We start from the raw sequence: 25011 nt of genomic DNA on the forward strand, positions 1-25011 counted from the left end.
AGCTATTGGGATGTAAGAGGCTAAATGTACTACGTGGTTACTAAAATCTAAAATCAGACAGACTTGGGTTTGAATTCAGAATCTGAAAGCAACCACAGGTATGAGCTTGAGTGAAGCCATATGATTTTTCTCAACTTCACTGAGTTTGTATATGAATCATGTGTGAGAAAAAAAAAAAAACCTATCAGGAAGGAGTGCTGTGGAAATTAAATGAGGTGCTACATGCAAAGCACAAAGAACATGGTGAAGGTTAGTCCTCAGTTTCATCCTAGGGCTGTTTGTGGTGATGAGGACTGGAGTACTGATGATGAAGTCAATGTGTCAATAACTACAGTTTCTACTACTTTCCTATTTGAGCCAGAAAAGAAGGAATCCTGGCACAGATGTGTTCTCTTGGGTGAAATAAGTGGTCCACCAGGCTATGACGCTTACCCAACCTTCATTACATGCCATTAAGAAATAGCAGGTGTTTTGATCAAAAGGTAAACACTTGTCAATTTTGTGGATTAAAAACATGGCATATTTTTTAAATCATTGGAGGAGTTGCTGGCATACAGCAACCTGGGAAGACACACAACTTGATATTATTTCCAAAGAAATATCATGCCAACAAAAATAAGTAATTTTAAGCAATCCGTTCCTTCTCAGTTAGGCAATAGCTTTTATGAAAACAATTGTTCTAATTGTCATGCTCTGAATGCATGTTTTTCATTTTTCACCCTCTAATCCAGTTAGGAAAAAGTGAAGATGAGAATGTTTATTTCAAAGGATGTACCCCATGTTGAGGATATTTTAATTCAGTGCTGATAGAACTATAGTTAACTCCAACAGTGTAGCAGTCTTAGTATTATATATCACATTATTTTAGAAAGATGTCTGTCCCTTTTGATATCGTTTATTGTATTATAAAGTGTGCAGTGTAGGATTAGGACATGGGAAAATGGATCATAGAAAGACATGTAACAATGGGGTATTGTTCTTAAGGATGAGTTTGAGACAATGGGAATTCAAAATCTATCTGAAAACACAGCACAACATTATTTCTGAGTAGAAAATTCACCAGCAATCTTCCTTGCTGAGTCTAAATTATGGATATCTTGATTGAAACACTGAGCATAAAGAAGAAAGAAAGGGCAACACTATAGAAGTCATGTAAACACCTAAAACATTCTGAAAGCAATTATTCAAAAATCCTTAAGAACACAGAAATTACACTACAGTTTCTTCACAAAGACTAATAGCTACCTTCAAACAAACAAACCAAATCTCTCTACAATCATCACCCCTTTGGCAGATATAAAGTCCAATGCGTTGTGCTAAGAGAAACACCCTGAGGAGTAAGAAGATTTTAATTTCAATGACCATTCCACTATTTTCTAGGGCACAGTCTTAATTCACTCATCCTGTAAACTTCAGTGTTCCTAAAAGACCTAAAGAGCGGCAGTGTTCCTGGTTTGCAGAACAGCTGATTCCTTCTTTCAAACGCTCTACACAACGTCAATGTTTCCAGGAGACCACTGTACATTTGTTCTTTGGGGAGGATGAGAGAAACTTGGTCCCAGATCTTCAGTGTTGACTGTTGCACACAGCTCTTACATAATAACCCGTTAAGTTTCAAATCTGGTAATAAAATCTCTGTGCCCATAATTCCACCTATAAAATCGAATCTCTTCACACAAAATGATGGGCATAGGAATCAGCATTGTTATTCCCAAGAGTCATGTACTGTAAGTTCACAAACCGTTGTTGACTTAACTGACTTCAACTACAGTAATACCTTTGTGTGCTATTTTTCCTCTCACAAGGCACTTTCACACAAATCTCCACATTATCTTGCCACTCTCACTAATGAAGTAGGACTATCAGGTGTAAATTGAAAGGAGGTGTGTTCTTTCTCACCATGCTAATAGTTTTCTTTAAAACAAAATGTTAACAGGAATACATTCATCACACAAGCTACATCTTCAATCAATCTGATTTTATCAAAACAGATACCACAAAGATCCCAAATTAATATTGCAAATTTTTGAAAATTAATTTTATTAACTAAATATATTCATTGATTTTACATCCCCTCCCTCTTCTCCTCCCATTTTTATTTTACATGTGGGGCTAGAGACCCAACTCTGAGAGTTCCCAGATTTGGGGAAGGATAATTATATGCTGTGAAGTCCTCTATTGTGAACTACAATGCTTGATTATCGTTCACGGCTAGTGGGTTGAACATGAAAGGATCCTCATGGACTCTTTTACTGGCTGTGTGGATGGTAGCCTATATGCTTTCTGGAGACGATGGGAACCTGAGGACTCTGATATTATCAAAGGCTGAATCTCTTGACAAATTCATACAATGTTAACTCTATTGTGAAGAAGTGAAAGTATAAATTGAAACCTAGTTAGAGGCATCACTGGGCTTGACCTAGAAAGACCAAAAGGCTCTTGACTGTTTTTCACTCTTTGGTTCATGAACATAATAAGAGGAACATGATCCTTTCCCACTTGCTCCTGCCACCAAGGTGTTCAGTCTCGTATTAGGCCATGAGTAATGAAAATGACCAGCCATGGGCTGAAAGCCCTGCAACCTTGACCAAAAATACATCTTTGCTCATTGAAAGTAATTCCATCACACATTTTTCAGTATTGAGAAAACTAAGCAGCATCTTGCCTTTGTGAAAAATATATCCCCATGACATCCAATGCATTAATCTCATGATACTGAGGATACGATACTGTCCTCACTTGAAATCTGCCTGACATATAGCACTGAGCTAATTACAGTGACCTATTCATTTCAATGTGCCTGCCACATGCACAGTTCTTTGTCTTGGTTGCCCAGAATAAACAAGCACTGTCATTCTATTGAGGTTTTTTTTTTCTCCTCTTATATCTGTGCATGTTGTATGCCTGTGTGGCTGTACGTGTTCGCCTGTGTATTGACACATTTGTGGGAAATGGATATATTTTTGGAGGCCAAGGTTGATGTTTAGAGTCTTTATGTCTCTTCCACCTTACTCATCCCAGACAGGATTTCTTAATCATATCCTGAGCTCACAGCTACAGCCACTCTCCCCAACCAGTTTGCTTTGGGGAATGCCTTTTTTTGCATTCCAAGGCTGGAATTTCAAGGAAGCTGACAAGTCCATGGAACATTTGCATCAATTCTGTCATGGTAATAACTGTTCAGAAAATCCCTTTTGCCTTCATAAATCCTACTCTTGTCGGATCTTGCAACCAAGTTTGCAATATGCCTTCATACAATTTGAAACTATGTACTCAAACTCCTTGTGACTGTGTATTCTGCCTGTGTGCGGTTTACCAGCTTTGGTAGAAACAATGTAACCAACCTTACTAGGCCTTGGATTTCCCCTGTATTCAGCTTTTATAGCCTAAACTAAAGGCATAACTTTAATCTCAAATTATGTGATATAAAATGTCCTTGATCCAGAACAGTGTGTGTGTGTGTGTGTGTGTGTGTGTGTGTGTGTGTGTGTGTGTGTGTTGCAGGTGCTTTGCTAACCACTTGCTGAAAGCAGCCAAGAGTTGAAACAAATTTAAAGAAAACTTCATCATAAACATTGGAAACATGTGGATATAGGTTTATAATGTGTTTGTGGTTTTGATGCTATTCTGGGTCAGTTGGGCTGAGTAATGTAACTTCTTCCTTTGTAAAACCCTCTGGAAGAAAAGAATCTCTCATTCCTTACTTATACTGTACTCTCTGTGATATTCAACAAAAGCCCTTTGTTAGGGACAAGGAAATATGACATTAGATACCTACAACAGGGGACTGACAGGGCACAAAAACATAAATAACAGAAAGATAGGACACACTAAGAGAAGTGGAGAATTCAACTTTTGGCTTGCTCTTGGTCTAAACTACTCCAACACTAAAATTACAACTCTTAATGCATTATCAGTGCATTCTAGAGATTCAAAGTCAGGTCTTGTTGCTTTCCTACAAAGTGCTTTCAGCACTGAACCATCTCCCCAACTGTTCATTCTTTCCTCTTCTTGATGAAAGAGTCAGCTGTTCACACTGGTATCTTCACATTTTATCATAAGGAGACAATGGCATGAATGTCTCATAGACTGTCATGTGTAATTTTAGACCTAAGAAGAAAACACTATATTTCTTATGGATATGAAAGATGAAGACAGAACAATCCAAAGCCGGAAGCAGGAAAAAGTGCTACTCATGAGCAGTGTTTGCTTCTCAGATCGTCCATGCAGTGGTGGACTATGGAGAAAGTATCATGCATTTGAATAGCACTCCAAACACACAAAGAAAAGGATTCCATTAGAGGGATTCTGGCTACTGTCTTTAAAACCAAGTCAGCACTTAAATATTAAACTCAAGTCACAGTCTCGTACAGTATGAATCTTACTCTTTGAGTACAGAGATGGTTATAAGCTGGGCATATGTGCCTAAAATCTAGATTCCCATGATTACCTAGCAACAATATTGAATAGATAGTTCTTCCAGGACTGCTGTGGAGATTGCTACTCATAACTGGTTCTTTCAGTTACTTCCTTTCATATTTGTTAAATGTTTACTGCACTGGGGGTGGTGGTGGAAATAGAAGCCATGTGGCTGTTATGTGTGTGTGTGTGTGGGGGGGTGCACCAGCACTGACTTGAACTCCTAAGCTTAAATGACTATTTTGTCATTTTCTTGAGATTATAACATAATTGTATTCTTTCTCATTTCCCTTTGCTCCTTCCAAACCCTCTTGTATAAACCGCTTTGTACTTTCTCAAATGCTTGGCCTCTTTTCTCATTAATGGCTGTTAGACGCATAGGTGCATCTGTATATACAAATATATTTCTAAATATAACCTGACTATTTTTAAACTAGAAAACATGATAGATGGGAAAGTACAGATAAGATGGCAAAGAGCTAAGTGTTCTATGTTGTATTGAGGGCACTTAGCTTCATGCCACAGATGAATAGATAAAATTGGGAATTCTTTTCAAAGAAAGTTTAAAAATGAAAGGAAAAGCCAAAGGCCAAGCCAAATGTAAACAGAGTGATGGGTGTGTGGGAAATTTCACAATCCCCCCAACACACACAGGTGAAGAAAACATAATAATTATGACTTCTGGGAAGCAGAAAATAATTCTTCCTTAAGGGTGTACCCCCAAGTGGTTATCCAATACCAGTAGTCAGACCTAAAAACATATACATGTGAGCAACCCTAAATGGACTCAGCAGGTAGTACTTACATATTTATATGTTATGGTGGTTTGAATAAAAATGCCCCCCATAGGCTCATATGATTGAATGCCTAGTCACCAAGGACTGGAACTTTTGAAAGGACTAGAAGAATTAGGAACTGTGGCCTTTGTTGGAGTAGGTGTGGCCTTTTGGAGGAAGTGTGTCACTAGGTGTGGGCTCTGTAGTTTCAAAAGCCTACACCAGGCCCCCATTCTCTCTCTCTGTCTGTCTCTGTCTGTCTCTGTCTGTGTCTCTGTCTCTGTCTCTCTCTCTCTTTCTCTGTGTGTGTGTCTACCTCTCTGTCTCTCCGTCTCTCATCTCTCTGTCTCTCTGACTCTCTCCCTCTCTCATATATACATAGTCTCTCTCTTTCTCTGCTGCCTGCAGATCTCAATGTAATCCTCTCATCTACTTCTCTACTACCATACCTGCTATGCCTACACCATGCTACTTTCAGACTAACACTCTTAAACTGTAAGCAAGTCCCAAATTAAATGCTTTCTTTTATAAGAGTTACCTTGGTCTTGATATCTTTTCATAGCAACAGAACAGAACACTGACTAAGATATATATATATATATATATATATATATATATATATATATATATATATGAAAATAGAGTGATGATTCCTGAAAGTAGAATTATAGCTTGGAGGTAAAAAGAGGGAAATGTTGGGAAGGGTGAGTCAGATAGGATAACTGGAGATTGAAGGTGAACAAATACATATTACATACATTATGGGATATTATAATGAAATTCATTAGTTTGTGCAGTTAATAAGTGCTAATCAAAGGAAAAAGAATGGTAGATGTATCATTATGTGCCAAAGAAATAAGGCCAGATAGATTTATGTAAAAGATATGATATTCATAACTTTTTATACTGTGTAAATTTCAACATACATAGAGCAAAGACTTCCCAAGGAATCATGACAAAATGAAACAAAATACAATTGTATATAATTCAATTAATTTATACCTAATTATTTTAAGACAGCAATTTGGACAGCTGCAGAGAATTCATAGACTTTAGTTGGCAGTTATAGCATATAGAACTTGGCACTATAAGGAGAGATATTATGTCTCAGACATATAAATTATTGAATACTTAAAAAATCATTTTATATATGGGTTGTGCCTTATGTGTCAAATGTTATTCTAATCTCTGATAATCAACAGAAGACAATGGTGTTTTCATCATTGTTCAATGTTAAATAACCAAGAAACCTTCAACACGTTTCAAGGCCAAAAGTGTAGGGGATATGGCTACTAACCACACACAAGGGACTGTATTAGATTAAATTAATCCAAATAAAATCCTTTCCAGAGAGTCTTTAGAGGTGTTTATTTCATTTCTATCAGTTGTACGAGGTCTAGCAATTTGTTCTAGAAAGACAACTGGAGGTGGACATATTAATTTTCTTACAAAGGGATTGATAAAGACATAATATACATTAGTAAACCCTCACAAGGACTCAATTATGAATGTATGAAAAATACTATAAACCACATATTTTGTCAAATATCCAATAATATTTAGACATGGGTTGGAGTAGAACACACAGCAATCTAAGAAAATCACTGAGTCTAACAAGAAAGAAATCTCAGAACATTTGCTAATGTAAAATGGTTGATCACAAAGGAACAAATCACAAGAAGAACCCTAATTATGAGGGACTGGAAGGGGAAGGATTACAAGTTTATCAAATCAATTGATTTGTGAATTATTTTTTGCTTGATAATTCAAGTGAAGTGGAAGCATGCAATTGTGGATGATCTGGAATACACACAAAATATCAAATTCATAAAATGATTAAATTTTAATTAAACAAAACCCAAAAGCCAAAATGTGTGTTTTAGATGACAGTCCAAAAACAATCAAACTGGGTGACTAATTAGAGGTTTATTTCTGCTCATTTTTAAATAAGCTAGATATAAAGTTTATATATAATAACATTTGAAAATTCTGAGACTACATACAAGTATATGGTAATAAATTTGATAGTGTCAATAAAATGAAAAAAATATTTTAAGTAAAACCTAACAAAGAAAAAAATAAAAAAAAATTCTTAATGGATTGAAAATTCCATTAACCATGGCAAACATTTTATTCCACATTTTTCTTTAATTTGTTCATTTATGTTTCTTGAGGTGAGTTCACCATATAAAGACCCAACTATCCTAGGAATCACTATATACCCTAGGTTGGCCTGAAGATTACAATTCTGATTCCTTGCTTTCCCCAGTGTTGAGGTTCCAAGCATGTACCAGGATGCCCAGCTATGGGATACATGTTGGAGATAGTAAGGGTCCTCTACAATTTTATTAAATTGTAGAATCTTCAGTGAGCTTGTAATGCTTTCCTAAACAGTGCCTGCCATAGTTTCCTCTACACACACATTCAAAAGCATGATTGTCTAGAGACTGCAAAAGAGAGAGTATCAATTTCCTAAGACCATAGAAATCCTGAGCAAACTAGAAAAATCATCTCATTAATGACTTACAAACAAATTTAATTCTTCAAAATATAGCAAATTGGAATCAACTAAGCAGGGCTCACAGGACTCATAGACACTGAAGCAGCAATCGCGGATCTTGCAAGGTCTGTGCTAGGTCCTCTTCATGTATGTTATGGCTGTTAGCTTGGCGTTTTAGGGGGATGCCTGACAGTGGGAGTGGGGGTGTCTCTGACATTCATCTGCTTTTGAGACACTTTTTCTCCTACTGGGTTGCCTTGCCCAGCCTGGATATGTGGGTTTGTCCCTGGTCTCATTATATCTTGCTGTCCCATGGTCATTTGATGTCCCTAGGGTGCCTCCTATTTTCTGGGGAGAGACAAGAGGTGGAGGTAGGGGAAGAGAGGAGATGGAGGGAACTAGGAGGAGCAAGGGGGTAAAGGGGGGGGGAGTTACAGTCAGGATGTATTGTATGAGAGAATAAATAAAAATTTTAAAATATTAGCAAATTAATTTAACAGAATAATGAAGCAGTTACAAAATACTTAACAGATAAGTACCACAGAAATATGGATTATTTAACACTACAATGTCTAATAAAATAAATATCAATAGGACAAATTAGAAAAATTATCATCTTTCTGGAATGAAAATTCATATGTTTAAGTTTCAGTATTATCTGTCAGTAAAACAGGGTATCAGGGTTAGATATGTGCCTCCTGCCTGAAATCCCAGAACATAGGAAGCAGAGCACAAGAGGCAGGTGTTTGAGTAAGGCATTTGCCTCCTTAGTAATTTCCCATTAGAGTGTTGTCACATGACTTCTCTAATACACCTTTCTTGAGACATTTGAACAACAAAGTACAAACATGTGCACAGGGAAAAAGCAGCCGTGTGGTTTCAGGTTATAACTTATGTTTGGTAATTCAGTGACTTTTTTGAAACGTGGAAAAGGTTGAAAGAACACTGAAGAAAATGATTTGAGAGGCAAGTGGTTCAAAGAATTAAGTAGGTGGGAAAAAACATTGGTGCGGGAACTAATTGGGAAACTTTTCTAAGAAAAGGAAATATATTTTATTCAGATTTTTTAAAGGAATTGGCTGAAGGTGGTGAACAAAATAATGTGCTTATAATTGAAAATAATTCCTTCATGTGCCTCCAGCATACTGGAAGAAAACGAGTATGTAAGGGAAAGACTTGGGGCATATTGAACAGGAAGACATTCTAAATATGAAGAAATGGAACTAGTTGTTGGTTTGTTTTACTGATTTGCAACAACTGTGCATTAAAAGGGAATTGAGGGTGTGAAGACTGGAAAAAGAGGAGGCTTAGGTCATTAAATCTCTAATTTAAATAGAGGGTCACATTGAGATTTCCTGACTTTATCCCATTAATATTACCTGCCCAGTTTAGCCACTGGGGTTGTTTTAAAATAAAATACAATGTAGAGATTTATATCTAGCAAATTGATTGCTAGATATAAATTGTCGTATGGTTACCTTAAAAAAACGCAGAAGTTGGGTCAATGATATGGCTCAGTAGGTTAAGGTGCTTGCCAACAAGACTGATGACCCTGGAACTCACATGGTGGAGGGACTGGAGTCATTATCACTCTGTCCTCTGAACTTCAGACTTACTTGTTCTGTGGCAATCAGGAACTTGCACATCATGCGTACATATGCACACATGTACACACAGACACACAAAATAATGTAACAATAATTGCTAAAAAATGAAAAAAAAATTTTTTTAATTGAAAATCTGCTAACTATAGCTAAAGTTTTCTTGCTGAGTAGGAAGAAATGCAATCCATTGAGTCACCTGAGTGAAACTAGAGCTCTGATTTTCACAGCAGCAGGATCCCTCAAGTCAGAAAGGAATTTTAAAATAAGCACTATTCTCCTATGATTTTTAGAATCCCAAATAAATGACTTAACCATACTAAAAGCAAAAATATTTTTCAAAATCAAAACTAAAACAATACTAAAATATTATTTCAACTATAAAAAAATAGTGCAGATAAAATACATATATGTCTGTGATTAATTTCTCTAAATTTCTAATAGAATAAAAAATAGAAAAAGAAAACATAAACACACACAAAGTGAACACATGAGCATCAGTTGGACACATTTATGTCTTGTAATGTTAGTTCACTACTAAGACCATTTACCTGTCTATCCCCTTTCATTTCATAGAAGGAACTGCTTGTGCAAGCCTTGGTAAAATAGAGAGCAGAAAATTTTTGGTTAATGTGTGATTAGACACAGGGCCTCTGTTGTCCAGTATATGAGTCCTATATAAAGAGATTTGAAAGAGAAATTCTTAGACACTTTTGAAGCCTGAATTAAGCGTCTTCCTTTTCTAAGGAGGTTTAGGACCTAACATTCATTTTATATTCGGAAGTAATAACAAGGGGCTGTACAGGTGTACTTTTATTATCTGAAGTAATAACAGGGCTGTACAGGTGGGAGTTGGTGGTAAGTGGAAATAGGAAATAGGAGGCTTCATGGATTAAGGGAGTCAGCCCAATATATCCTTAAGTCCTTAAGGTAGAAAAAATAATGAGTGAATCAGGAATAACACATTAGGAGTCACCACATTGTTTGGGCTTTGAATTATTGATGAAAACACCACCTGCCACAGAAGGTCAAGGCTCCTGAAAGATGGACATGACCTCAGTTAAGAAGCAACAAAAGAACACAGAATTTGTTCCACAGGAATATGCAGATTAATCTTGCCAACAACCCTAAAGAATAAATGTGCAAAGCCAGGAGGAAATATAGCCATGTATACACCTAGAGTTCAGCTCTGCAGTTCTTAGTGGACTTATGATCAATGGATTGAAATACATTTTAATTTATTATTTGTTTATTTTAAAAGAGAACTTTACAGCCCAAGCTAACCTCAAACTTCTGTATCCCAAACTAGTTTCCAGCTCACAGTGATATTCTTGCCCCCACATCTAGTGTCCTGGGATTACAGGCTGTGACATCATGAGTATCTTATATTCATTTTTAAACTACTAAATTTATAGTAGTTTCTATGGTCACTATAAAACATAAAGTTATTCTCTAGTACAAATAACAATCATACAATTATTCTCATATTCTGTCTAATATCTGTTAGAAAACAAGTTGTATAGTAAATAATGATACTAATGACCTATATAGGCTTTGAAGATGATGCAATCTTTAAAATGTAGCTTTTAATGACACAATTAACTGATCACTGCATCACAAATTTGCCTTTCATTTAGTATACATGTGTGCCAACCAATTATTGAAATAAATTACCATTTTGTTTTTGTTTTGTTTTTCCTCTGTAGTCACAAGAGAATATTCAGTAACACAGAAATTCACTTGATTTGGCCCAGATTCATTCTTTACACACTGTTTTCCTTTTCTTTTTTTATTGGTTGCAAAGTTGAAGCAGTCTCCAAGACAGGCTCAAAATCATGTGTAATCACAGGCCTGTGATATGATATTCCAACACAGTGAGCAAGCAGTTAACTGAGAATGTGTCAACACTAACTTTCAAAGACTCCAACTGAATTGAAACCTGAATTGAAATATAGGTACTGAATATTAAACCTAGGTCTTTGCACATGCTAGGCAAGCAACACAATGGCAATACATCCATAGCTCTCCTTTAGAATTTTACCTTGCTATGACGGGGTCTTACTAGATTGCCTGGGTCTGCCTTCAACTCATTATTTAACTCAGGCTGGACCAGAACTTACAAACTTACAAGCCTCCTTACTCAACCTCATAAATGGCTGGGATTCATTCTGCTGACTCTCAAAACATAATGTTTAATTTTTATTTTGATGTGTATGTATGTGTGAGTGTATTTATATATTTAGGTTGCCATAGGGGTGTGTGTGTGTGTGTGTGTGTGTGTGTGTGTGTGTGTGTGTGTACACAATACATGCACAGGTGGAAGTCACAAGTAGAAACTGAGTACTTTCCAACACTTTTTTTGAGACAGGATTTTTCATAGAACCTGGAAGTCATTCTTTCGTGAGGATAAAAGGTAACTCCAGAGTTCCCTCTCTATGTTTGTCTAATCTCCAGTGCTGGGTTTAGAGGCATGCTCTGCCAGGGTCTTTTGTTCCATGTGGGTGCTGGGATTCAGAACTCATGCTTGCATAGGCAAGCGCTTTCTCCAGTGAGCTATCTCCCCAGTCCTCCAAAATAGAATGTTTGTAGTAAAGAGTTTCTATACACGTGTGAAGAATGGAACTCTTAGGGCAAATTTAGAAATGCTGCCATGAACTTTTTTTTGTTTTTTCTTTTTTCTTTCTTTCTTTTTTTTTTCCACATCCATTTCTTTGAACAGTAGGGCAGAGAGTAGCCAAAGCTGTCTTCTCCTGTGCCCTTAAGCCTCAACTTCAGCTCACATTAGTCTCTCCTCCCTGGTTTTCATGTTTTTTATCACTCCCATGACACCACTTCACCATCTTTCTTATACCTCAGGGCATGTTATAGTTGAACTACTTCCTTTGCTCTCAAGCCTCGGTACTTTAAACATTGTATACTGTCTTATATTCACATCTTGTGGGACTTCTTTTATTTATGTCTAGTAATCTAGTACTTATCATGTAACGTTTTATGAAATACTAAGCAACATGTAAGTTAGCTTCTGTCTTAATTCATTATAAGAATTATATTTACTCTACTCAAAATCCCATAATTTAAACAGAAGTAGTTTTCAAGAAAAATAAGTACAAAATAGCATACTATATATTTGGAAATGTTCCTGAATATGGTTTTGACAGACTTGAATAAAATGTTCTCAAGGAAATAGCTTTAAACCTCATCAGCCAAAGCAAGGTAACACAGAACACTAGTGTGACAAATGACAAATTGTGGAGATATAGTCAACCAGCCTGAATTACTAAAACAACAACATGCCACAGGTCATAGCTACAAAAATGGAAATGTATATATGCCATTAATATTCAGAATGTTATGTGCTGTACAGAACCAGGAGAACCAGGATCAATGAATGATTTACAGTAAAGTGTTTCTGTCCAAAACTGAAGTCTAGCAACTAATTGGCTTTACCAGTTCCTTCCATCATTTTATCAAACAAAACTACTAGCCCACATGGTGGAGGTAATGAAATGCTTGCAGAGGGCTATTTGAGGTGGTCCTCTTCAGGTTTCAGAGAAAGAGTGAAACTGACTCAAGCCTGAAATAGATACAGACATAGATGTAACCTTCCTCCTAGCTGCAGAAAAGGTCATCGTGATTGGTGTTATAACTGGAACTAAGAGAAACAAAGAAACAAGGGTAAGGCTGGATCTCTTTAGTTACCGATTCCCTAGAATCTGAGATTTTGTTTTTATAATGGAGCGTGTGCTCTTCCACATAAAATATATATCCTTGTACCACTACATGTTTGCTAATAGGAATTGGGTTTGTAACCCAGATTTTATGAGCCATGAGCATAAAAATTAAGTATGTATTCGGAAAAAGAAAACTGGGACTTGGGATGAATCTATTAAGACCTCAGAAAAAAATGATAAAATGCTTTGTATTCCAAGGAGTTTTCTAGAGATCCTAGAGCTTAGATTCTCCAAAATGCATTATCTTGGATGATGCAATAACTATGATTCATGGTGCCAAATACAAAGAGTCTTGATTGAGAGGTCAAAATACAGTTCACTGTTCAGACACTAAGAGAAAAGATAGATAAAATTATGGCCATTTGAAGGTAAATGTCAGGATAACTCTTAGAAGTGACCAACTGCTCATATTGTTTCTAATCTGATCAGACCTTGTTAAACATAGTAACTTCAGAATTGGGGACATCAAATGAGTGACAGTGGCAACTGAGTTTATCTGACCAAGGCTCTGGACCACCGTGGTTGGAGCACAGGCATTGCACCACAGTTAGTATAAAGCAGTCTTTAAGAGTCAACAACAGCTAAGCACAAAAGAGAAGATGGCGAGAGATTCATCTTTGGTTACAACCAAGAGCACTAGGATGGAAAAGCAAAGGATACCCAGGACAGATGGCTTGTGTCCCTATGGACCTTCCAACCTCCATTCTTAGTGTTTAATACAAGGTGTTATCTCTTATTTTTCCTATCAGTCCCATATGATTTAGTTAGCTGCTCTTGTGCTTTGTCAACTAACTCATCTACTTCTCTGCTGAACAATGATCAAGTAAAGTGGCTTTGTCACATAAAACTTTTATGTTATACAATATTTAAATTAGCTTAACATGTAATTTCATATTATATGAAAAATTACAATCAGACTAATAACAGCACAAGCAGCCACATGTTTCTCCTGATATCATTAAGGAAATAATTAGATCAATACTTTTATATAAAAATATTATTATTATCCCTGTAGGGCATAATCTTGGCCTTTTACTTGACATGATCCAGCAAGTTACCTTAATGATAAATACTAATATTAATATCACAGTTGGAGAACTGTTCTCTGAATACACACAGCAGGTGCATAAATTATAGCCCAATTTTGCTTGGAAATGCACTATTTTCTTCTAATGAGCATGTCCAATTTCAAATAACACAAGACTGTGTTAAGACCATAATTAAAGTAATTGTTCTATACACACACACAAAAAAAAAGACTTTGCAACTTTGAATGGTGTAGTGTGGGTCAACTGAGAAAACCATTAAAGAAAAGAACACTGCTAATTGGGCTAAATATAAGACAAGTAAAACATTGTTCAAATGCTTGCTTATGCTTCACATTTAATTCAGCGTTAAATAACCACAGCCATACAGGTGGCACATGTAGTGTCATTCCTGAACTCCTGCTTGACTCTATACAATGTAACTGTACACCAACAAAAGATAGTATTGACTCTGCCAGCTTAAATTAGGGAAGAAAATTGACACAAGCTTCATTAGAAAATGAACTATCCAGAATCTCAAAGCTTTGGGCTGTGTGATCATCTGTTCTTTGTTAAGTATATAATATCACTCAGCTTAAACTCCTCATGAACAAAATTACAGTATCTTCTATAAATTCTGCAAAGTTAACAGAGACAATGCTTTGGGATCAAAAAAGCACTTAATGTATATTAATTTTCTTTCCTGGTTTTTCTTCTCTGCGTGCATCCAATCAAATAAATTTCTATGTCTTGAATGTATCTCATTCTTTCATGCCTATAATTTTCCTCTGTTATCTTTCAAAACTATCTGTTACATGAAGATTTCCTGATACATTCTCAGCCATGAAAATCCACCCCTTACCAGAAGTCTTACATTATATCCCCTGCAAAACAACTCATACAAATGTTCATCTAAAACTGAAACAAAAACTGGTTAAGAAAGGTATGTATTGAATATATGTATCCTGTTTTCTGCTTTACCCATGTATTTTGCTTTATTCTTTTTCAAAAGATTTTATGTTTATTTTTAATTGTGTGTCTATGTGTATTTGTATGTGGTTATGTGTATGTGAGTGCAGTTATACATGGAGGTCAGAAAAGGATTTTGGATGCGTGAAGTTACATGTGGATATGAGTCAGTATGTAGGTGCTGGAAACTGAAATGGAGTCCTTTATATAAGAGCAGTATGTGATCTCAACCACTGATCCATCTCCCTAGCCCATGTTTTATTCTCAGAATAAGCAGATCCTGAAGTCAAAGTCAGTATATACCCTGATTGATATGTAGATGAAAGTCATAGAAGATTCTGTAGCTAATAATTGTTACATAACATTATCCATGGATATAGAAGCTAACACATCTATCAGATTATTGAGTGAGGATGTAAGGATACCTAGTCAATATATGATATTTCCACCAAAGGTAATTATAAAAAATTTTGATAATCACTTTTCTATGGTATCAAGGTAAAAAGCCATCATAATGAATATGGAAGACTGGGTCATCATTTAAAGTATTTATTTAACAAATATTGATTTAATGTCATAATTGAGTTTCAGGCCTAGGAATAACTGCCAGTAACAGTTCTTGTCTGCATTTCCAGCCCAATCTCTCTACTCCTATCAGACTTTCCTCTCAATCAATTAGACACATTATCCATTTGACAGTAAATTAAATGCTGGTTTCTTCTTATTATAAATTCAGATCTGCCCAATATCTTACTTTCACTTTGATCCTTAAAGATAGACCTTCTTACAAAAAGAAATGTTTCTGTATTTATCTGTTTCTCTTGTTCTTTTCCCATATGCTTTTAATTAGCAAAATACTTCAGATATTAATGTTGAAGTTGGTGGACTTCTCTTTTTCTTCTTTCTTTGAATACTCCATTGAGAAGGGAATGGACAGTCTCCTGTCTTCAGAACCTAGGACAGTACTGGGCTGCCAAAAAATGTAATCCCCTAAGATGCATAAATAAATGATATTTTGAAAATAACATGATGGAGCCTTCTCCCCTTACCTTTATCCATAAATTTCATAACTGATATTCTACCTATTGTTTATTTTTAGAATGATTAGAGGATTGCCATAAATGACACTTTTGTTATTATTTTATAATCTAAAAATCCAGGAAGCATTACTAGTGTAAACTATCAATACCTACAATAGGATACATTATCAAATCCTTCTGAAATCATAACTAGGCTTTCCTTATCTCTATGTATCCTTACATATGGCACAGGACTAGCAACAGATATAGCTGTTTAACAGCAAAAAAGAAAACCATGTTATTTTAAATCAACATTAGGTCTGAGAGATACAGGAAAGATAATAATAAAGCGACTAAAAATGCATAGTATTTTGCAAATGATGGGACTTTTTAAAATACTTGTAATGTGTAAAACAAATTGAAAATTATTAAAAATTTATTGGAAATATATATATATATATATATATATATATATATATATATATATATATCCTATCAATTTGTCATCTATTACCTGTCTAGCTAGCATATGTCTGTTTCTCCACGTGACAATCAACATGCACAATTAGGCATACGTCATCTTTAAGGAGTTTAGGCCACATTATGTTCTCTTGCACTATAGAAATGTGTACTATCTCTTTTTAAAAGACAGTTTTGTCCTTTTTAAAGCTTTTCTTTTTAAAAAAATTTCAAATGTGAATTAAATGAAATAGGATCATACATAAACCCTCCCTCTCCAACTTCTTTGTATATTTGCTCCCAGCATATCACTCTATAAGCTTCATGATTTTTTAAATAACCCACTACATCCAGTTAGAGCTGCCTGTACGTGCATGGGTGTGAGCCATATGGAGTACGGGAAACCAATCATTAATAAAGAATGATTATCTTCCCTGCCCACTTTTAATAGTATGGGGGAGGGCCAGAAGATCATCTACCCCATCTATTTTGGGATTTCAGCTCGCTTGCTCTTCTTCAGGTTTTGTGAAAGTAACCACAGTTGCCATCAGATTTGATTGTAATTGCTATGTCATGTTCAGAAGACAGCACGCATAGTATGCCTTCCCAGTCTTCAGCTCACACACACTTTTCTGCCTTTTCTTCCCAGATATTCCATTTAGGGCTGAACACTGAGTCTCTTGTGCACAGAACTCTGACCAGTTAAGCATCTCTCCATTGATTTCTATCTACTTCATAATTAAGTTTATTTTCTCTTTGCAGCAGTAGATACCATTACAAAAAAACACAACAGATCAAAATGCAGGGAACAACTGACTGAAAGGTGATCAGCTCCAATGAATGCAGCTGCAGCACACCCCTGCACCTGAGGAAGATCATAAAATGGGTCATGGAGAGACTTTATGCCCCAGGGCACATAGACATCTGCTGCAAGATTATGTCTTCTGTATATGATGAGAAAGCTGCAGCTATGAAATCTCTTCAATAGGATCGCCTAAACAAGATCTGAACAATGACATCAATTGACATGCCAATGTGGATAGGAAAAATATCACAAGGCCTCACCAGTACTTAAAGAGCTACAGGCAATAGATAGTTGAGATCATTTTACATTCTGTGGTAATAGTGGAGTTACTCTGACTTTCTTTTTTTTTTTCAAACAGCATCTTGCAATGCAGTCACAACTGACCTCAAACTCACAGCAAATCCTTCCATCTCAGCTTCCCAAACACTGAGATTAGTGACATAAGCTACCTAGCTGACTCTAGTTTTTTAATCTCTTTTATTTGCATATGAAAATTTTCATTCATAAAGGTAACTGTTTACACTCCATGAAGAACTTATACATAATTAACTGCACTGCCTTCAATTATATAGCACCAATATCAAGATGGGGATTTCACTGGTTTTGATTACTTCATAACCTACAAAAGTTCATTGTCTACTTTGTAAAATGTTTCTACCTAATCCAGATAAATCGTGCATGTGGTGTATATCACCATAAGTAGGTGTTTATTTTCTAGAAGTTCATACAAATAAAAATACAATAGTAATAACTTTTTAAGTTCTTGCAAGCACTATGTTTCAATGCTTTACTTGCAATGCCTGTCTGTATTACATGTCCAGAAATTCACAAGGAATAAGCCTTCTAAACTATTTTGAAAAGTCCTGGTAAACAATAAGCATAGTGCAATAAATATCTGCTCCTGGCAAATGGAATTAATAGCTAAGAGGTGTTACTGTTACTGAAAATTTGATGTTTTTTTGTGGGAAAATGAGGAACAACTCAATAATTAGGGAGAGGAGAGCTTTAGTCATCCCAGCACTATGTCACACAACTGCTGTGGGATGGTCTGTTTGTCAAGTGTGTTGCTGATTGGTCAGTAAATAAATCACTGATTGGCCATTGGCTAGGCAGAAAGTATAGGCGGGACAAGGAGGAGAATAAAGCTGGGAAGTGGAAGGCTGAGTCAGAGAGACACTGCCAGCCACCACGATGAGAAACAGCATGTGAAGATGCCGGTAAGCCATGAGCTACGTGGCAAGGTATAGATTTATAGAAATGGATTAATTTAAGATGTAAGCACAGTTAGCAAGAAGCCTGCCACGGCCATACAGTTTGTAATCAATATAAGTCTCTGTGTTTACTTGGTTGGGTCTGAGAGGCCGTGGGCCAGGTAGGGAAACTCTAGCTACACACAACATTCTATTAGTACTAAAGTTTCCAAAACAAAACCTTAGGGGCACTTTAGCCAGTTGGGAAAAATGGGTTAACAGATCAATATGCAATGATGCTGTTTCCAGACAGTTTGCCATGTAATTTCAATTAAGCCATTATTCCAAAACTTAATAAACATTTTGTTAATAGTTATTCAATGACCTAGTCTTTCTTCTGATCATTGCTTTTATTTTTAAATTTGTTGTTTCTGTTTTGAGGTAGGATCTTACTTTCTAGCTATCCTTAAAGTCACAGTCCCCCTGCATCAGTGTTCTGCCTGCTGAGATTACAGGGCATGACTTCTGTTTCTGTTGCTTTGTAAAACACAGAACAGTAAATATGACTTATCTTCTTCTTAACAATAGAGTCATTAGAAATATTGATCTCAAAGACGTGCAGCAATCAGGCTTTCCTCCGAGGAGTTGCTGAGATGAATGTATACTTCTTCTCTGTACCTCAGTGTGTGGCCTCTTGCCTCAGAACAAAGTGTTTTAGTCCTTACCATCTCTAATTAACTTATGCTATTGGTGGTTTGTAGTTGGAAGTTTTCCTGTGTCCCGCCTGGCCCACAGTCAGGACATATCTTCCTCACCCGCAGTCCCACAGCTGCTGACAAAATGATCACTCAGAGGCTTAATATTATTTACAAGCTGTATGGCCTAATGGCTTAGGCTTCTCACTAGCTAGCTCTTATAACTTAACTCATTTCTATTAATCAGTAAGTTGCCACGTGGCCGTGGCTTACCAGTACTTTCGCATCTTGCTTTTCCTGGCAGCAGCTGGCGTCTCTTCTCTCTCCTTTCTTCTTTCTGTCTCTTTGCTTGAATTTTCTGCCAGCCACTAAGATGCCTTGCAATAGGCCAATACAGCTTTATTTATCAACCAATTAGGGCAACACATATTCACAGTACACAGAAAGACAACCCACAGCAGTGGTTTGTGATCTTAAAATTATTAATTTGATCAATATAACTTTACACACAATCAATAAATATCCCTTGGTATTATAGGTAATTTTAATCTGATTACACTCCTATACAAATTTCGCAATATGGTTTCCACTAAGTTACTTGAATCTCTGCATCTGCTGGAAAAAAAAGCTCTAGGATGACAGTGTATTCACCGATCTGATTACAGGGGTAAGCCCATTTTGGAAACCTCCCTGCTATTGCTAGTAGTCTAAGCTAGGGTCATCCTTGTGGATTCCTGGGAACTTGCCTAGCACCCCATTCCTCTTTATTCCCATGATGTCTCCCTTTATCATGGTATCTCTTTCATTGAGAGAGAAAAGAGGGATTCTACAAGTAAGAGACATCAAGATAATGATGGGGAAACCTACAGAGACAACTAAATCAAACTAGTGGGAACTCATAAAATTTAGACCAACATCTGTGGAGCTTCCACGGGACTAGATTAGGCCCTCTGCATAAGCAAGACAGTTGTGTAGCTTGATCTGCTTAAGGGCCCCCCTTGCAATAGGATCAGGATCCATCCCTGGTGCATGAGCTGGCTTTTTGGAGCCCACTACCTATGGTGGGACACCTCACACAGCCTTGAGCCAGGGTGAGGGGTTGGACCTGCTGAATGTACCAGGTGGTTGGGGAAGGCTGGAGGGGTGGGAGGAGGAAAGAGTGGGATTTGTGATTAATATGTAAAATGAATGATAAAATTTCTTAATAAAAAAAAGAAATTTACATCATTTATATGCGTTAACTTCCATGTGACAGAAACATTTATAAGATTATTGCTTTTGCTTAAGTGAAGTATTAAGTTAAATAGAATAAATTACTATTGAATATCTCCATGAAAATCATTTGGTCTGCATATGAAGGGAATGAGTATGATCAATAAGAAATATAGATTAGCATATAACTCCATTTGATAATATCTATCTCTAACTACTAATTTGATTGATCTATCTTTGTATTCCACATGGTAAAATGTAGTTACTTAAACTTATTAATAAATGAACAAAGTTATATAAGAGTAAGAATACTCATTTAGGAAAATTCATTAACCTATAGAAAATAATTAGCACATTTGCAGCAAAAGCATTATTAAATCAGTCATCTGCAATCAGTATGTAAAAAAAACATGAGTGCACACATACCAATATGCACATTCTCAATCTTAACTACTCATGCACTTTCATAACTTCTTCTCATCCTCATTTCACAGATCACACTTAAATAATAAGCATCCTTCTGCTTCACTCTCTAATCTACACTCTTTCGTAATTTTCAGAATTTTTGACAGCTTAAGAGTATAGGCTTTCAACAAGAGTTTTTGCTTCTTCTTCTTTCTTAACTTTATTATTTTATCCACTTTACCAAAAGTTTAGTAAGGTTCTAATAATTCTAAAGTTTTGTCTTGAATTAAAGATAGTTGTTGTGAACTCTATGTTTTCACTTCTTGTTTTGTAGAAAAATAAAAATATAAAGAATGACTAAGCATTATAAACTGACAACTACAAAAGAGTAAATAAATCTATTTATAAGTTTATTAAAAGAGTTTTACATCTCAATTTCCTCTACCTCCTGTCAAGTCCCCCGAAGGTAGTATGAAATGAAAAGAACAGTTTACTACAATTCTTGTTTTGTTTTGTTTTTTTTTGGGGGGGTTGTTTGTTTGTTTGTTTTTCGAGACAGGATTTCTCTGTATATCTTTGTGCCTTTTCCTGGAACTCACTCTGTAGCCCAGGCTGGCCTCAAACTCACAGAGATCCATCTGCCTCTGCCTCCCGAGTGCTGGGATTGAAGGCATGCACCACCACTGCCCGGCAAGTTTACTACAATTTTTACAATCCACATTCCACTTTTATGTAAGATATTTGCTCTTCATGTAACTTGTGATAGTAAGAATAAGCCATGTGAGAAAATAAATAACCATTGATCCTGTAGTACAAAATTCCCTTAAAATTCAATTAATTCTTTGTTTAGAATAATATTTTTTAAAACTTGCAATGGTAATAAATCACACACTATTATAATAATTTTGCAGAATATCTTCCTTTGTTAGATGGTTTGTACTCAACTCAATTCTAAAGGTATTAATTTTTAAGGAAAGACAAATTTAAAAATTCAAACCTCCTTAAACCAAATATATAAAAGAACTTAATGCTTAAAATTACGTTTTCCTCATCCTCTACTATACTACAGTGCATCTCCATACTTTAATTCAAGCACAGTGGCAAGTTAAAAATGACAGACATTGGGAATAATAAGTACAGTGTTGCAACTCTGGGGTCAGATTGTTGATTGTGCTGTGGGTGGACCCTTTGCCATGATCCTTCACTTCTTCATCATTATCAATCCACCAGAACAGGAGCATTCAACAAGGAACTAATAAGTGATTTAAGTTTTCTTTGCTTGATTTAGAATAATCCAGGCAACAACAGTTATATTAAAAAACAATGTCCTGGAAGGTGAGGTAGGTCAGTAGAAAAGAGGATGAGGACCTGAATTTGGATAATAATAATAATAATAATAATAATAATAATAATAATCAGACATGCCAGGAGACATGCATGCTTATAACTCTAGAGCATGGGTGGAGGGAGTCAAGGAGAGAATGGAAACTGAAGATCAAAGCTTGCTGGTTAGCAAGCCAAAAAGTTAATCTCCAGCTGCAGTGAAAGACCCTGTCTCAAGGGAATAAGAGGAAGAGCAATAAGGAAGCTACCTAAATTCAGCATAACTTTTTTTTGTACATTGTACTTTCTTGTAGTCAGAAGTTTTTCTGTGTCCCACCCAGTCCCACAGATGCTCAGACCCATATAAACACACAGAGGCTTATATTAATTATGAACTGTATGACCTAATGGCTCAGACCTCTCATTGGCTAGCTCCTATAACTTAACCCATTTCTATTAGTCTATAAGTTGCCACATGGCTGTGGCTTTCCAGTACTTTCACATCTTGCTTCTCTTGGTGGAAGCTGGCATCTCTTCTCTGCCTCCTTTTTTCTTCCTGTCTATCTGTTTGAATTTCCTGCCTGCCTCTGAGATGCCTTGCCATAGGCCAGTACAGCTTTATTTATCAACCAAACAGTGCAAGACATATTCACAGCATACAGAAAGACATTACACAGCACTTTCTTTTAAAATCAATTCTGTCATCTGATGTTATCAAAATAAAAGAAAGCATGAAAATTAAAGAAAATTATAACTGGCATGATAAACTCTATGCACACACAAATACTTCATAATTGGAAGTTCTGGGTTTTCTTCCATTTTTTTTACTCAAAAAGCAGGTGAAAACAACATATAAGGAGACAGCAATGCTGACATCAGTATTCCTTATGGTAACCTTGAGTGCCATATATAGAAGGAGAAACTGAGTTGGAATTTCTACCAAATTCAGAGTAACCAAATTCCTAACATAGTCAGGATATGCCCCCCTTGGAGTGACATGCTTCTTGCAACAATCTAAGAATAAGGAGTTCTTTAAAATGTCAAGTAAGATCCCTATCTAATTAGTAGTTTTAAAAGTATTTCAATAAAATCTAATGTATGAAGGCAATATCTTATAAATGTCAAACTTATCCATGCACTTGCAGGTATGTCTATAATGAGCCAACTTTGATTCTTCGGGGTATGCATACAAGTGGTGTAGCTGGAGTACATGCAACTCTACTTCTAAATTCTTAAGAATACTTCATACTTATTTCCATAGTGGCTGGACTAATTCACATTCCTACCAGCCATGCATAAATGGGATCCTCGACAACAATCCTCACCATCATTTGCTGTATTTTCTGTTGTTTGTTTTTATGATACTTATTCTCTCTTAAATGAAATGGGCTCTCACTGTAGCCCTGATTTGCATTTCCCTAATGGCTAAAGATTTGTTCATGCAGTTACTGGGCATTTATGTTTACTTACTCAAAATGTATCTACTCGTTTGATGGCTCTATTTCTAATTTGTGAGAAAGCCTCCATACTGATTTCCATAGTGGAAATATATTCACACCAGCATTGGATCCCTAATTATTGAGTTGCTTGCTCTTTTGTTGTTTAACTTTTTGAGTTATTTAAATGCTTTGGATATATTAATCCATAGTTGAATCAGTTGAGTAAATAGTTACCAGATATTTTCTAATGTGCAGCAGTCCATCTCTTGTGATTGTTTCTTTTGTTCAGAAGCTTTTTATTTTCATGCAATCTTATCTATGACTTCTGAAATATTTGCCATGACTATTGGATTCCTCTCCAGAAAGTCATTGCCTATTTTGAGATTTTGGGAAACTTTTTTGCCTCTAATAGCTTCAATTTCTTTCAGATTTTTGGGGTATAAGGTCTGTGACCCATTGGAAGCTGCTTTTTGCACAAGCAGAGTGACAGAGGTCATCTTTTGTTCTTCCACCTGTGAATGCCCAGTTTGCTCAGCAGTACTTGTTAAAAATACAATCATTTTCCAGTCTTTCGGTACTTTTATCAACAATAAGATGGCTGTAGCAGGATGGCTTTCTACCTCTTCTATTCCAGTATGTGCGTGGTGTGTTTTTTTTTTTCCAGTACAGCACTGTTATCACCTTGGCTCTATAATGTGGTTGAAGTCAGGTATTGTGGTACAAGCATAATTTCTCTTCTTAATTAGGATAGTTTTGTATTTTCAGGGTTTTGCTTCCCAGATAATTTTTTTAATACTTTTGCTAAGAATGTCATTAGAATTTTTAAGGTATATGACAGAGAATTTACAGATTACTTTATGTAAAATAGCCATCTTCACAAGATTTAATCGGCTAAGGCACAAACATAGAAGATCATTCCCTTGTCTATTGTCTTCTTGCATTTTTTTCCCTCAGTGATTTTTATTTTTCATATAAAGATCTTTAACATATTTGGTAACATTTATATTTAGGTATACTTTTGTGGCTATCATAAATGGAATTTTTACCTAACTTCTTTTCCTTTGAGCTCATTACTTATGTATAGAAAAGCTACTCAAGTCTGGTGTTTCAGCCTTCAAGATCAAAACATTCATGATGTATAATCTGTGAATTTTTAGCAGCAAATTCATCTCATTTCTGAAGCATACAATTTCTATCTGTTTTGTTCGACCGTTAAGTTTGTTTTTCTTTCATTCTGAAGTTCCGCCACAACATACTTAGTTCTGTATTTCGTGTAAAGGGAAGAATCAGTTTAAAGGCTTAGCCTATTCCCCACAATACAGCATATGACAGAATTCAAGAAACAAAAGACACTCAAATATCATTCCTCAACATTCCTTAACAAAACTATTTGTGAGCCACCATGTGGTTGCTGGAATTGAACTCATGACCTCTGGAAGAGCA

General features: G+C 35.9%; 1 protein-coding gene across 2 annotated transcripts in view; it reads right to left on the minus strand.

Moving 5' to 3' along the window:
- Positions 1 to 25011, minus strand: part of Kctd8 (potassium channel tetramerization domain containing 8) — a 237112-nt gene that overhangs the window by 118528 nt on the left and 93573 nt on the right. Inside the window, exons 3-4 of one of the 2 annotated variants that reach the window (XM_059275945.1) lie at positions 3345 to 3354; positions 1497 to 1517 (exon numbers count right to left, since the gene is read on the minus strand). The exons of the other annotated variant lie outside the window; for it this stretch is intronic. Of the exons in view, the coding sequence (XP_059131928.1) occupies positions 1497 to 1517; positions 3345 to 3354 (31 nt within the window). The remainder of the gene's footprint in view (positions 1 to 1496; positions 1518 to 3344; positions 3355 to 25011) is intronic. 2 annotated transcript variants of the gene reach the window in all.

Source organism: Peromyscus eremicus, chromosome 10 (assembly GCF_949786415.1).
Source record: "Peromyscus eremicus chromosome 10, PerEre_H2_v1, whole genome shotgun sequence".
In the NCBI taxonomy this organism is placed as follows: domain Eukaryota; kingdom Metazoa; phylum Chordata; class Mammalia; order Rodentia; family Cricetidae; genus Peromyscus; species Peromyscus eremicus.